The 15,067-nt window shown below is 49.3% G+C and overlaps 1 protein-coding gene across 5 annotated transcripts in view; it reads left to right on the top strand.

Moving 5' to 3' along the window:
* The first annotated feature begins 2,596 nt into the window (after positions 1-2,596).
* Positions 2,597-15,067, top strand: part of DOCK11 (dedicator of cytokinesis 11) — a 189,865-nt gene continuing 177,394 nt past the window's right edge. For 4 of the 5 annotated variants that reach the window (XM_073799049.1, XM_033850001.2, XM_033850002.2 and 1 more), the window contains exon 1: positions 2,598-2,807. In XM_073799049.1, the coding sequence (XP_073655150.1) occupies positions 2,706-2,807 (102 nt within the window). In that variant the 5' untranslated portion in view covers positions 2,598-2,705. Of the gene's footprint in view, positions 2,808-15,067 lie in introns of all 5 variants that reach the window. The other variant, XM_033850004.2, reaches the window with a different exon arrangement.

The following is a 15,067-nucleotide window of genomic DNA, read 5'->3' as shown; positions in this document are numbered from 1 at the left end:
ACCTGGAGTGCTCTACCTCCTGATCTTTGCTGGCTGCTTCTTTTCCTTCAAGACTCACTCAACTTTCACCTCCTCCAAGAAGACTTCCTTGACCTTCTATTCTAAATTAGGTCTCCAACTCCAAGTACTCTCTATCCTATCACCTTAACTTAATCCTCCACATAGTATTTCTCGCTTTCTGAAATTAACATGTTCATTTGCTTGCACTAGAACGTAAGCTCCACCAGAAGAGGGACCTTGGCCTGTCTTGTTCAACCCTGTGTACTTTTAATGGCTACAATAGAGTATGTAGTAGTAAAGATGCTTTTGGCTGAAAGAAAGAATATTCAACTAAAAGTTGCATAAACTATAAGGGTTTACTTTGCTCAGAGGTAGGCAGTACTAGGTAGGGTTGGTTCAACGGTTCAATGCTGTCTGAATTCTGGATTGGCCCCTCTGCGATGGTCTTGGATTTCCCTTGTGGTTGCAATATGGCTGCCAAGGGCAGATGCGTCACCAGAAAAGACCCCTCTCAGGGAGAAGGGGGAGCAGAGGTCTCTCTGCACAGCTCTTTTTTAAAAGGTGGAAAAACTCAGGAGCTCTCCTCCCACACTTCTCTTTTCTATTGCATGGGCCCAAACTGAATGGAGTTAAGACCATCCTCTAGTAGAGTGAGATTATCATGATTTTCTTTTTAACCAGTCATAATTCATCACCTGGAGCTGGGTCTGTCTTCCCTAATTCCCCTGGCTCTGCTCCATACCAGAAGCAAATCTGGGCTCTCTTAGCAAGGAAAAAGTGGTATGGCTTTTCTGGCGGTAACCAACAGGGCGGGCCACACAGGCACTCATGGAACCGAGGCGTGAATTCGGGCTGATCCACCTACATTCAACAATTAACACATTTTATATACATACGCTCTGTGCAAAGCCAAGATTGGTGATACATGGCTTCTGCCTTCTGAGGACCTCCGGGTCCCAGGCCCTCTGGAACCTTCGTCTGTGCTTTAATGGGACTAATGTGATGACTGCTGAAATAGACATGCTGCTAAGAGATTTGGTCTTTTCTGGATTCACAGAAACCATCAACCATGCCCTTGTTTTCAAAACAAAGTCCTGTATATAGGTGTGACTGCTTGGTCTTTGAAGATGGTAAAAAGTGGGCAAAGTGGTCCTTCCCTGCTGGCACAGTGGTTGAGAGCCCGCCTGCCGATGCAGGTGACGCGGGTTCGTGCCCCGGTCCGGGAAGAGCCCACATGCCGCGGAGCGGCTGGGCCCGTGAGCCATGGCCGCTGAGCCTGCGCGTCCGGAGCCTGTGCTCCGCAACGCGAGAGGCCACAACAGTGAGAGGCCCGCGTAGCGGGGGGGGAAAAAAAAAAAAAAAGTGGGCAAAGTGCCCTCATGGCAGTGGTAGGAACCCGCTTAGAAGGGCTGCATGGCTCCCCAGAAATATTTGGCCATTTTCAAACTCTTAACACATTAAGTAACCAGACAGAAAATTCCCGCGGTTAGCAGAGCCTCTCACTTTGCACTTGGGGAGGTTTTACAGGGTCACTAGTACTTCAAGATTCACATCCTTATTTCTGTCTTAAGCACGTTTATTTTACATCTAGTTAGAAGATGTTCTTTGATTCTTGGGAAACAATTTCTTGGAAGGTGAAGAGGATAAGGAAAGGAGTAGGAAATGGAGAGGCGATAGCAGGATGTGTAAAAGCTTCTAGAAGACCGGTAAATCCTCCAGACTCCAGGTAATGGCCTTCCAAACCCGCCCCCGCCCCGCTCCACCCTCCCCCCGCCCCCCCGCCCCGTCTCTGCCGAACTAGACAACCTGCCACAGGCTCAGGGCCCACCATCCAGCTCTCCCCTACCCTGCTGGGGGTGGAGGGGTGGGCTCGCCCACAGCAAGTTACCAGTCCCAGAAGCCCGCTCCCTCCTGGGGTTGCCCCCCCCGATCCCTCCCACGTGAGGAGGATCGATGGGTAAGAAAACGGTGTGGGCAGCAGAGGACCCAAGCGAGTCGCTCCGGCCGGAAAACCCGCTCTCCCTCCTTCGACAGCGACATCGGCTCGACCCCTCCCGGGCGGAGCACACAATAGGCGGCTGCTCCACGTTGTCGCGCAGCCCCTCGCCGCCCCGGTCCTGGGGGCTTGCGGGGTGGCGGGGCGCGAGAGTTCCCCAGCCCTCCTGCGGGCACTGCAGCCTCCGGGGCGGGAAAGGAGCGCTGGGGTAGAGCGCGCCGCACACTTGGAGACATTTCGTGTCGTTCCCCCCTCCCCGCCCCAAAATACACACAAACGAAAATGAAGCAACCAGACCTCCCCTCCCGGAGGCGGCTGCACCAGCAATATCAGCTGCGGGCGGAGCCCGAGCGGTTGCCACTTCCCCCCTCTTCCCTCGTGACCCTCGTTCCCCCTCCAATGCTCCCTCCCCCTCCACACGCCCTTCCTCGCCAGACACACCCTCCTCCTCGGGCTGCTCGCGCACGGAGCACGGGCTCTCTGGGGGAGGGAGCGGCCGCCGCCGTGGGGCCGGACGGCGAGCGAGCAAGGAAGGGAAGGAGGGAAAGAGGGAGGGGCAGCGGAGGGCGGGAGGGAGGAGCAGCGGGAGACGCGCCGCCGCCAAGCTGCGATGTGGCCGGCCGGCGTGTAAACACTTGGAGCAGCAGCGGCCGCGGCCGCCCCGGCCCGGGGCAGTGAGCAAGCCAGCCGAGACCTTCCCGCCGCTGCCATGGCCGAAGTGCGCAAATTCACCAAGCGGCTCAGCAAGCCCGGCACGGCGGCCGAGCTCCGACAGAGCGTGTCGGAGGCCGTGCGGGGCTCCGTAGTGCTGGTGAGTGGCCGGGGGACGGGGCGTCCTGGGGAACGCGCTCCGGGCGAGAGCAACTGGGTGGCTTCCCGCGCGCGCGTGGGGCCGGGACGGGGACGGCGTCGGCGGCGGCCGGCCGGTGCGCTCCGCGCTCTTTCTCCGTTTCAGTAAGTTTTCGCCCCGGCCGCCGCTCGCCGGGGTCCGAGTCCCAGGCGCCCGCTGACAGCGCCGCGGCTGCCCGGCTGCCCCGCACGGGCTGGACGCCGACGGGCCGTCGGGGGCTCGGAACTGGGGCCCCGGCCGGGGGTGTGAGTTCGAGAACGGACCCCGCGCTGCCCTAGACCCGGCACAAAGAGCCGGCGACCCGGGCGCGACGTGATCCAGAGTCCGTGCTGCCCGCACCTGAGGCAGCCTAGGCGGAAGGATGCGATGTCCGTTTTGCACATACACGCACTCGCGCGCGCACACACACACACACACAGACACACACACCATGTACACAAAAAAAGAACCCCACCCAAAAAGCCCCGGGCGCCCAAGCTCCGGCGGGCGGTGAGAACAGAGGAAGCACAGCGACTTCCTCCTGCTACTGGGGAGAGGGTGGTGATGGGTGTAAGAAGGGGTGCTGCTGCCGCCGCCGCCGCTGCTGCCGCCGCTGCTGCTGCGGAGGGAGGGGGTTGGAGACAACGGGTTTCCGGGGCGTGTGGGCGCGGGGTCTGCAGCCGCAGGGCGAGGGTGTCCCCTGCGACCCGAGAGCGCTCCGGAGGCAGGAGATGGGGCCATGGGGGTTTGGGGGAAGACGGTGTGCGCCAGTCCAGGGATGGAGGACCTGGGCTTAGAGCCCCACCGCTCACGGCTGGGGGATGGGCATTGGAAAGCGCGCTGACCTCCTGGGAGCCTTTCCATCGCACCCTCAGCCTCATTCGGATAGTCTGACTCTGGAGCGCAGCGGAGGGTACTAACGAGCACTTTCCCCTTCTCCTGTTTTCAAGACACTCGTTGCCAATTTCCTGGACCAGTAGTCAAAACCTAAATAAGCAATCAGACTGGTTAATTAGCATTTGTTTTGTTGCTTTGGTTTTTTGTTTGTTCGTTTTTGTCTCTCTCCATGCTCTCTACCTTACAGCGAGTCGTTTGCTGTGTTTAAATTTCACCATTAAGAGTGAGCTCTTTTTGTTAAAACAACTTATCATCGGAAGGGAACTTCACAGCTTTTCCTTGTAATTTTTCTGTTGATCTTGTAGAATCTGCGATAAAACCAACATTAAAGGGAGGCCAGGGGCCTGATCCCAACAGTGGAGAAAGTTGACATTAGTGGGAGTTCTGGAGGAGGATCAAAGGTAAAAATATGTACCTTTGAGATAAAGATCTGATCCCTAATAGCTACCACTGTGCAAAGCCAAATGACTTTAAAGAAATCTCTCTATCGTAGCTGGACCCTTGGAAGTTTAATCCTGCTGTTTAGCAGAGCTAAAAAGCCAGACCTTTAATGTTGTTTTAATGGACTTGGCCTATTGTGTGTCTCACTGATTTTAGAATGAGGTCCTGTTGGGGTTAGATTGGAACCTCGATTGTCATCACAGCCAGTTAAGAGAGGAAGGCAAGCTGTGGGTAGGGAATTTATACCAGGGCTCTCATCTCGGGTGATTGTTAACAAGTGATTCAGTCTCTCTAGCATAGGAAACGCTTTCCTAAATTCAGGAAGAAAGAAAACCTCGCTTAAGCAGGGCTGGCTGGCCCTCTACCACATCGTGTGAAGGGAGCCTGTGAATTGGACAGATGGTCTCAAGAGAATAAATGGGACTCAGCAAACCTCCGCTGGGATTTGACCGGCGTTTGACCTGCCACCCCCAGCAACGTAAAGTTGACAGTAGCATTCTTGTCCAGGGTTTTGGGTTTGAAAAAGAATTGGGGGTAACACAGGTGCCTTCCTAACCATTGACTCTGGCACAAAAACCTGTTAGTGGGAGGAGACTCTTCTGAGAGATACCGCCAACCTAGCTTACTTGGGACCAAGGCCACAGATTTTTTTACCGGGCAAGGCACAGGAATGATATTTATTTACTACTCTGGTATGTGGGCCACACTGAGATTTTGGGAGGTGGGGAGAACTGATTCTAGGAATCTAGATCTACATCTGTTGAGCCCCTGCAACGTGCAAGGCACAATCCTAGATGCCCTAAAATTATGAATGAGTGTGATGACTTTATCTTCATTTGTTCCTGTTAGTTCCAGCCGGGGTTGGGTCTGTGTGTATGTTTGTCAAGAGGACACCCAGATTATGTACGTAAATCAGTTTTAGCTTATTCATAGCACCTTAGTGAATGCTGTTTTGAAGCAGTTCAGTCAATTAAGAGATAAGGAAAGAGTCTTAAATGGAGTGTACTCTCCTAAATGGCTCTCTTTCTTGGCCCCTGCTTTTCTGACACCAAGAGCTCGTTAACCAAAGTTAGCAAAGCCATGGGTGGCTGGAGAGCGAGTGGACCACATTGCAGCTGCCATCACAACGTCTGATTCTTTTCTGATTTAAGACCCAAAATGTTTATGAGGGACAGCTGAGGTAGGATTTACACTTGCTGCTGTCAACCCACGACATTCAAGTTAGGGCTTCAACATGGAGTCGCATTTTCATTAGATTTCAATATGGAGTCATTCCTGCCGCAGAGCAAGCTTTCCTGTGGTGTATCTTTCACTAGAACTTGGAAAACCCACCAAGCTGAACAAATATACAGAATTTCCTGTTTAGGTGGTTTCTTTTTTAACAGTTATACCCTTTTTGGCATGTTGCTAACATCATTCAGTTTTGTTCACTGTTTGAAAAATTCAGAAGGCCTGGGCTATATATAGCATGTAGTTGTGTATTCAAACCTTCATTCAGTTATCAGTACTTCCTCAAATCTATTAACTATATAATGAAGCAGATAGAGAAAGAGAGACTGTTTTGTTGCTGCATTTTTTTTTTTAAATGAAAGACAGTTTTAACCCAGGCAAAGGGATAATTACAGAATTAACCACTGGCAGAGATTTCTCAAGAGAGACTTGGGGAGGAATATTATAACCTGAGAGCGTCTGTGATTAACTGAGAAGTGTTTACATATATACACATTTTAAAATGCAGCGTTTCAACGCTGTTTTTGTTATAATTCAGGATGTAGCTCTTTGTGCCTCTGGGGGAACAAAGGCATTTGAGAAACCTGTTGTATTCTGGCTACCCTCGGGAGGAGTCCCTGTGTCTGCCTGGGAGGGTCGCCTAGTAGGTGTTTAAATACTGTTGACTTGCTGCCGCTGAATTTACTTTCAATTCCTCGTGCGCCAAAGGATCAGGAAAGAGTTGCTAGATATTACGGGTTGTAGCCCCTTGAGGCAGGGCGATGCATGCACGGTGCCCTGGCTGGCGCCTGGCCAGATGACATATAACAAAGCCAGTGGAGAAAAGCTCTCCAAGAGCTGAGAATGGCTGAAAAGGGTCTGCAGCTGTTGACACCCCCTCCCCCCCCAACACTACCACCTCTGCAAGGAGTGTTCCTTAGGTTTGCGTTTAGGGAAGGCCTGAAAATGAATCAGCTCTCCTGCTCCCTCTTCCCAGGGGAATTTGTGGAAAGTACTTAATCGAGGACAAAACAACTTACACGGTAGAATAAAGCCAGTTGCCACGGGCTTTGCCCGCGAGTCTGCAGTTCAGAGACTTAGCTGGGCTCTGCATGCACTGACCCAGAGTGTGGGCGAGTAAGCATGAAATGGTCTTACTGCTCCCGTTGGCTCCTCCAGGTTTGGAGAAGGAAGGATCTGTCAGCCAGCCCAGTGCAGAGGTTGCTGTGAAGCCGGAGAGGCCTCCTTGCCCAACCCTCTTTGAAGCACCAAATAGTACTGGATAGAATTTGTTTTCCAAGCCGAGCACGTTAAACAGATTTATCATACAAACCTGTAAATAATTATGTCACTTACCCGTATCTTACGAACATTTCTTCACGTCAGTGATACGAATCTACATAATCGTGTTTAACGACTGCCAGAAGTTCCGCTGTGGGTGGACCGTAGGTTAATCATCCTTTACTGTTTGATGTCTTGAGAAGTTCTAATTCTGAGGAGTTAGAAACATGAGCTCTCCAGTACAGTAGCTACTAGCCACCTGTGGCTATTTACGTTTGAATTCATTAAAAAACTAAAATTAGTTTAAAAACTTTAAAAATCAGCTCCTAAATTGCCCTTGCCACAAATGCTCAAGAACCACGTGTGCCTAGTGGCTGGCCCGCATAGGACAGCCCAGAGACAGCATTTCCACCACTGCAGGAAGTTCCTCGGAACAGCTCTGGTATAAACATGAATTTGAATGAACATCTTTGAGCAGGCATTTTCAAATATGCTAGATTGTCCCTCTAGGATAAATTTCTAGCATTGGAATTGCTTTGCTCAAACATTAGACACATTTTTAGCATTAACATTTCCTTTAAACCTGCTGTTAAATTGCTCTGCAGAAAGTTATTGACATTGGCCCTTCCGTCACCAGAAAGTGTGAGTGTTCCTTTTGCCCCCTCCCATGGCAACACCGGTAATTAGTATTTTTTAACCTTTGCAATCTGGTAGGCAGTAAACGGCATATCACCGTTCTAATTTGCATTCCTCTCATTAGTCTTGAAGTTGACCAGGTTGGCATATGTTGATTAGCCATCTGTATTTCTTCTTTTGAGGATTTGAGTGAACCTTCGTACAGACTTATTTCCTGGTTTGTAATTCTCACACTAACGGTCTCTACCCCTAAGATTCTGTTTCGATAAGTCTGGGCTGGGGCCAGGCATGTGTATTTTTAAAAACAACCCAAGGTGACTTTGATGTGCACAGAAACGCAGATCTAGACCACTTGCCTACTCAAGGCAGGAATGTCCCCCGTACCGGCCCTGACAAACGTTGCCTAGCTTCTCCTTAAACGCTCTCCGCCCGTTAGAGGGCTGGGTTAGAAACGGCTCTTGCGCTGAAATTTGCTCTCTGTGAGTTCCACCACTAGGCTAGGCCTCGCTCTGCCATTTGGAGCCGCACAGAAGATGTTTGCTTCCTCTTTCACATGGCAACCCTTCAAATATTTGGAGACAGCCACCATGGCATTTTAAAATGCACTCTTCCCAAAGCCAAAGAGCCTTCATTTCTTTCCTTCCTTCCTCATGTGACTTGGTTTCGAGATGCTTCACCATCACGATCATCTTGTTTGGGCTCCTTTCCAAGGTTTCAGTGTCCTCCTTAAAATGTGGGAGCCAGAGCCCAGGCTCAAGAGTCAGGCCTGGGCTTGACTCTGCCCTCTGTCCCCGGCTTGCATTGTGAACCGAAGCGAGTAGCGAGATCTTGTTTTCCTCATCTGTGAAATGGGGATAATAAATAGTTGTACTGACCTTGTGGAGTTCTCGTGGGGGTCGAAGAAGGTAATATTTGGAAAGCGTCTGATGTGTAAGTGATTCATAAAAGTTTAGGAGAGATCTAGTAAAAAAAAAAGCATTCTAGAAGGGTCTATCACAGATTACAGTGAAGAAGGGGGCAATATTTCATACCCATTCTGAATATGAACCAAGAAGGCAGGGGCTGTGTGTTCCTGTCTATTCCCAGTGCCTCTCACAGCGGGAAACACATGGAAACAATATATAGGATGGACCAGGTGTTGGGTGCCTGGAGACCAGGTAACTGGGTGAAATATAGCTGCATGGCTCTGGAGAGGGACAGCAGTGGCTTAGCTGAGGCAGTGACAATGGAGATAAGGTGGAAGAAGTAGGAGAAGTGATAAAAGCAGCAGGATTTAGTGATCCTTGAAGGGGGAGTAGAGGGGGGAAGGAAGAAGTGGGAGGAAGGGGGGGGGAGGTGGAGTCAAGATGATTGAGGTTGTCAGCCCAGGTGACCAGGAGGGTCAGTGTGTTCCACGAGAGGGGAAGGGAGAAGCAAATGAGCGGCCTCTTCTAGAGAGGGTCGTCAGGGCAAAGCCATTTTACAGTTAAGGCGGTGGAGAGAACATCCTGGGGAAAGGCTGAGCCTCTAGTGTTGTGTTTTGGCAAAAGACTAGGGTTCTCGAGGGCAGAGAAGAAAGTGTTCCAGATGGGATCAGGAAGGGGCGGAAGAGCCAGGGCTGAGCAGCCGGGCAGGGGAGGCGAGATTAGCTGATTGAAGAGCTTTGCACCTTTGGGGGTTGTTAGGGAAGTGGGAGGCAGGGCGGGGGGGCTGAGGAACGGCCTCCCCAGGCAGGCTTCATGGGAAGTTAGGTCACCCCCTGGGCAGCTTCCCGTCCCAGGGTTCAGCCTGACCAGCCTCCTTCCCCAGGTGCCTGAAGAGGCTGGCTAGCGTGTTTCCTGCCCTTGAGGGACTCACAAGCCTGGAAGGGAGATGGGATGTATGCAGATGAGTGAAATAGAGACGATGGAAGCGGCAGGAGTCTAGTGATTGGTGCTGCTTCTATCTTCAGTTAGTTACATCATTTCTGCCCGGCCGCCGCCCCCTCATGGTCTTTTTTGTGGTCCTTAACGTTTTTTCAAGACGTTGGTCCTTTCTGGGTTCAACAATGTTAAGTGAGGCCTTTGGCATTTCCCTCATTTACTGGGCTACAGAGACCTTTTTTTTTTTTTTTTTTTTTTTATGGGAATGGGGAAAGTAAATGGCAGCGCCTGACACTGAGAAATTCACATCCAGTGTACATGTGTAACTCCCCTTGACATTCCTTGACCTGACGTCTGTGGGCTGCCGGAGCAGAGCGCTTGCTGCCTTCCCAGACCCCACCTCGGGAGCCGCCCCGCCCCCCAGGCTTGTTTGCGGGAATTCCGTTCAGAGGAATCATTCACCTTCCTGCTTTTGCTTTCTTCTGAGACATAAAATGATCAGTAGGCATGTTGAAAAATTATTTTTTTTTTTGTTTGTTTTCTTTTCTTCCTTTTTTTTTTTTTTTTTTTTTTTAAAACACAGAGGGAAGGCCAGAAACCACAGGCGGGAGAAAGCACGAGAGCTGTTTCCCCTTTTCTGTAAATCCTAATGGTAGTTTTATGATACATCTCTGTTTGGGATTTAGATATCTTAGTTTCTTTTCGCTTTTGTCAGGAGTGCAGAGGGGTTCATGGGTAACATTGACCTGTCGCTTATATCAACCCAGAGCCAGATGCCTTTCCGATTCTTGCAGGGCCACACCCTGGAGGCTCCCAGAGCAGGAACTGGGGCAAAGGGACAGTCTCATTCAGCTCCGTTGTCTGTGACTCGTGCTTAGTAGAGCACACTAGGCTCTGGAAACTCACTGCCCGGGTTCAAAGTCCAGCTCAGCTGCTTACTAACTTGGGTGACCTTGGGCCAGTTATTTCACCTTCTGTGCCTCGATAACCCTCTGGTGGGTTTGGGTTTGCGGAAAGGCTTCCATGAGTTGCATGCAAAGCACTGGGGACCGGGGCTTGGCACGTGGAAGGCACTGGACAACTGTTGGCTCGCACGCTTATTCCCGGGCTTGATGGTGTGCAGAAGTCTTTTGTGTATGTGTGACACATCAACCAACAAAAGTAGACGGGTAGAAGGGAAGCAGGTACCCTTGCTTTTTTATTTCCCTGCTGCAGATCATGCCCCAAAGGGTGAGCCCCATACATGGCTGAGCCGAGAATCATACCCTTCTTGGCAGACTAAGCTGGCTACCCATGAGGTCCTGGGAGCAGCCATTCCCAGGCGGACCGGATCATATCGAAGAGCCCAGTGGATGTGAGCTAGGGCTCTGGGTCTTTGGCAGTTCTTGCCTTCAGACTAGTCAGATGAGTGGGTGGGAAGACTGGTCGTCTAGTGGGGAGGAACACCCCATCCTGTGCCCGGGAGGAGGTCCTCTGGTCTGGGGAACTTACGACAGTCTGTTCAGCGCGGTTTCTCCAAAAGCATGGATAGAGGACCATTGGGCTCTGTATGGAAGACTAGAACTTGAACGCTCTTTCCTTTCCCTCTCAAAACTTTATTGACATGCCTTTTACTCATTAATCCTTACTTTAAAAAGAATCAAATGACCGTTGACATTCAAGTGCCCTTTTAAAGATGTATTTTGGAAACATGTATTTTAGTGGGAACATTTTAAGCTTACAGGTCTTCTAAGAAATCAATATACTCTTCTGCCCAGCTATCCTGGTTTTGTGGTAGCAGGATGAGTCCAATTAGGAATAGTACGTGCAGGTTTCCAGCGTAGTCAATACCGTGGAAAATACACCAACTGTTCCAGGGACATGAGGTTGACCTACTATCTACGCACAGCGTCGCACAATCACGCCAAAATTTGCTATTAATGATTTCCTGCCATTCTTTACCACCTTATTTTTATTGCTCATCGAGTTTGTCGTTGACAGGAAGTTGTATTTTGGCCTTTCTCGACAGCTTAACGTTGGACTGTATATGTTTCAAGCTGCAGAGAAATGTTTGAAGGTATTCTGATACTTCAGCTCTCCCCTCCCGTTGCTTTCCGTAGTGACTAAAAGATTTGACTGGGTGAGATTTAACTAAGAAGTCAAATGTTCTTCTAAGCCTCTGAGACAGAACATCTTTATTTGAAGTGCTTCAGCGAAGTGTGTCAGGAGGCTGGGGAATGCCTTTGTACGAAATAGTTGATGTATTAGACCTTGTATTTTTATAGCCCCGATCTTATGATGAGTCAAAAATGCTGTTATGCCTCTGACCTCGCATGTTCTTCCAGGTCACTGTGAAACACATCCTGCATTGTCATCACCTGTCTCCCTTCAGTGGGGAAACAGAGGCATGGTTTCAAGTGAGGCAAGGCTGTAGGCCACCCAGGTTTGCTAAATGACAGAACAGGTAATGAACTCCGGGTGTCTCAATTTCTTTGGCATAATCAGGTAAAGAAGCACTAGCTCCTGGGCCAGATTCCACAATAGAAAGGGTGGAGGAAGCTCTCTTTGTGTGGTTTTAGTGATGATCTCCTCCTGTTGGGAAACAGTGTTTATTTCTGAACAAGCTTAGGTCTCTGTAGTGGGAAAGTAGGAGGTGAGGACAGAAAAAAAAAAATGAAGAGGGGTGGGGTTGTTATTGAGAAATGTGGGCAAGATCCGTATAGATTTTTCCTTGCCAAAGTCAGCCTAAGGACTTTGAGAACTGTTTGCAATTGGCCGTCCTTCCTTTCTTTGCTATTTGACTAGCTATATGGGGGAAAAAATTCTCCAGGACACTGGCTGTGCCAAGGTACCTGGGATCATTTTCAGGGAACTGTTTTTATGATTTTTTTTCAAGCAGGTTAGTGCCGTCCAAAAATAACAACATATATATTTCTCTCCATGCCTTTTATATTAGCCGTGTAGCTTTCCCACTTGAGAAACTGCCAACTTTATGTCTTACAGAACCTGTTGTCAATGTTCATGGCGTGAGTGGAACAGTGTGGTTGGCAAAACCAGTTTATTTTCATAGGTTAACAAGTTCCGAAGGCTTCGGCCCATTAAATGGTTTCCTAAAGACCAGGAGGAGGGAATACCACATTCTGAGTTGCCTAACTTACCACCAAGAAAGCACTTAAATCCGGGAGGGCTCTCAATGAACTGTTGGCGAAAATTGAACAAAATGGTTATTTGAAAGCTCATAGGCGCCCGCAGCTCTCCTTCTGGCCAGAAGAGTGTTTAGATCATGCTCTATTGCTTGTGGAGCAAAGAAGGTTCTCCCTGCTAACCTGACCCCAAGGGAGGATCGCTCCTCCACTGCTAGTGACCTGTGTGACTGCTTACAGAGGAGCTCTGCCTCTGTCTTCGCCTTCCAAACGAAGTGAAACGGGGTCTGGCAGAATTCTCACCGGGAGAGCCGGAGGAGAATTCCATAGGGCTTTGTTGTCGCCTCAGTTCTGCGATGGAGGCCCAGCTCCCTCCCCCTGCTTCCTCTGCGTGGAGTGGACTCGGATGTCCCCTGCCAGCCCGGCACCGCCCCAGGCCCAGAGACTAGTCAGGGCCTAAGCAAGGGGGCATCAGAAGACTCGTATTCAGAGCTGCGGATCTGGGCCTTAAGTCCCCTAGGCTACTGGTTCTGCCTGGTCTGTAAAATCCATTTCCGGTCACTGGGTTTTATCTTCTTTCTCGTCCCCACCCCCTACCCCATATCTAACCCTCTGCCTTGGTTTGCCGGCCAATTGCGCAGCCCCTCTAGGAGAGTTCTCGTCTTGCTGCCGGTCCCGAGGAGGACTGTCCTACACTCACCATGACTGCACAATAGCTTGAGCTTAGCACGCTGGGTGTCTGCTTAGAGAACTCAGAAAAGGCAGAGTACTTGAGATGAGGAGTCCCAGCAGTGACCCTGCTGAGAGTTGCACTAGATGCATGGCCTGTTAGTTTCCTATGGCCGCTACAACACATTGCCGCAAACTTAGTGTCTCAAAACAATACAGATTTACTAAACTCACAGTTCTGGAGGTTGGAAGTCTGAAACGGTTTTAAGTGGGCTAACGCCAAGGTGTCTGTAAGTCCTCACTCCCTCCCAGAAGCTCTAGGGGAGAATCTGTTACCGTGCATTTTACAGCTTCTAGAGGCTGCCTGCATTCCTTGGCTTGTGGCCCCTTCCTCCATCTTCAAGCCAGCAATGTCTGGTCAAGTCTTTCTCACATCGTATCATACTGATACTGCTTATGTCATCACATCTCCTTCTCTGATTCTGACTCTTCTGCCTGCCTTCTTTCCTTCCTCCCTCCCTCACTTAGAAGGACTCTTATGATTGATTACCTTGGTCCCACCAGGATAATTAGTTAGGATAATCTCTCCATCTCAAAATCCTTAACTTGATTACATCTGCAAAATCCCTTTGCTATGTAATATAACGTAGTCACAAATTCCAGGGATTAAGAAGCGGACAGCTTTGGGAAACCATTGCTGGAGGTTGAGGAATGGTGGAATTCTAGGGTCACATGGGTTTCCAGCATGGATACTGACCTTGTGGTGGAGGAGGAACCCGGGGCTGATAGACGGGCAAACTGTGAGCCAGGTGCAAAAGCCTTCGCAGAATAAGAATGAGAAAGCACAAACCCTTTTGAGAATTTTGGCTGAAAGAAAGCAATATAGGTTTGCAGTCTGCAATTTCAATTTGGATGTTTTCTTAAATTCTTCATGATTAAAAAAAATTTTTCCCACACAAAAGTCCCTCAGTCTGGAGTTCTTGTAAGTGGGCACTGCTTTCAGACTTGAGGTGTTTCAAGATACAAGCTGGCCAGACACTTGGCAGGCACTTAGCCAGTTCAGGCCTATGGAATTTTCCACCCTCAGCTAAAGAGTAAAGAGGTAAGGGGGTGGGTGTGTGTATTGAAAAGAGAAAAGGATGGTTTCACATCAGGGAGGATAACTCCTTGGCTGACAAGCCCCAAGACACCTCTCATGTGTCCTGTGTGAGAGACACTTCACCCATCCTGAAGGTCAGGTTAGACTGGGCATGGCCCTCCTGCATTTTCAAGGTAATTGGCAGACCCTTTCCCAGAAATGGGTTTCTAAAACACATGATTCAAGAAGCAGAGAGAAGGACTGGAAAAGCTCTCTGATTCCTTCAGTCTTCACGATGTTTTCAATTGAGAGAGAAATTGAAACTTCCTGTCTCATTCACCAAGTCCAGTCACTGCCATCTTAGAGACACACACCACAAAAGCTTGCTGGCTGATCACATTTGCACCAGCCCTCCTCACGCTGGCCATGACAATATCCATGATAAGCTGATGGCACAGAGCCTACTGCCCTGAAGAAGCACTCTATCATTGATGTGGGTTGCATTTTCTATTTTTACATCACTTCTAATTGGCCATGGCTATATTTCTCCGAGGCCAGGCGTATCTTTTTCCAGACCTTTGGATAATTGGCTGAAATGTACTGAAAAACATTTTGTAAAAGGTTGGGAAGCCCCCAGATTTTGTTTAAAAATCTGTACCGACAAAATATACATTAACCATCTTCACTGTCTCCTGTTCCAGTCTTCCTTTCTTTTCTCCTCAATAGGAAAATAGTTCCAATTCTCCTTATAAGCCAACTCAGTTAAAAAATTCAGATGTTTGCAGTGGAATTATCTTCAAATTTTTTCTAATGTATTTAGATACTACTAATCTCTAGGATGTGGAAAGGTATTAACTGTAATCCTATTTAAATCTTCTTTAGAAAGTGATGTTCATTTTCTTTATGTTATAGGCTCTTGCCCTTCAACCTGGCTTATTTTGTTATAGTTTATTTCATATTATTTTACTGAGTTACTGCTTTCTGGTTTGAGGTTTTTCCTTTTTCACTGGCCCTCATCTGAACTTCATGGCGTAGGGATAGTAGGCATTGGATCAGTGACCTTCGTGA

Source organism: Tursiops truncatus, chromosome X, assembly GCF_011762595.2.
Source record: "Tursiops truncatus isolate mTurTru1 chromosome X, mTurTru1.mat.Y, whole genome shotgun sequence".
NCBI lineage: Eukaryota > Metazoa > Chordata > Mammalia > Artiodactyla > Delphinidae > Tursiops > Tursiops truncatus.
The sequence above is the reverse complement of the archived record's forward strand: the minus strand, read 5'-3'. Positions and strand labels throughout refer to the sequence as shown.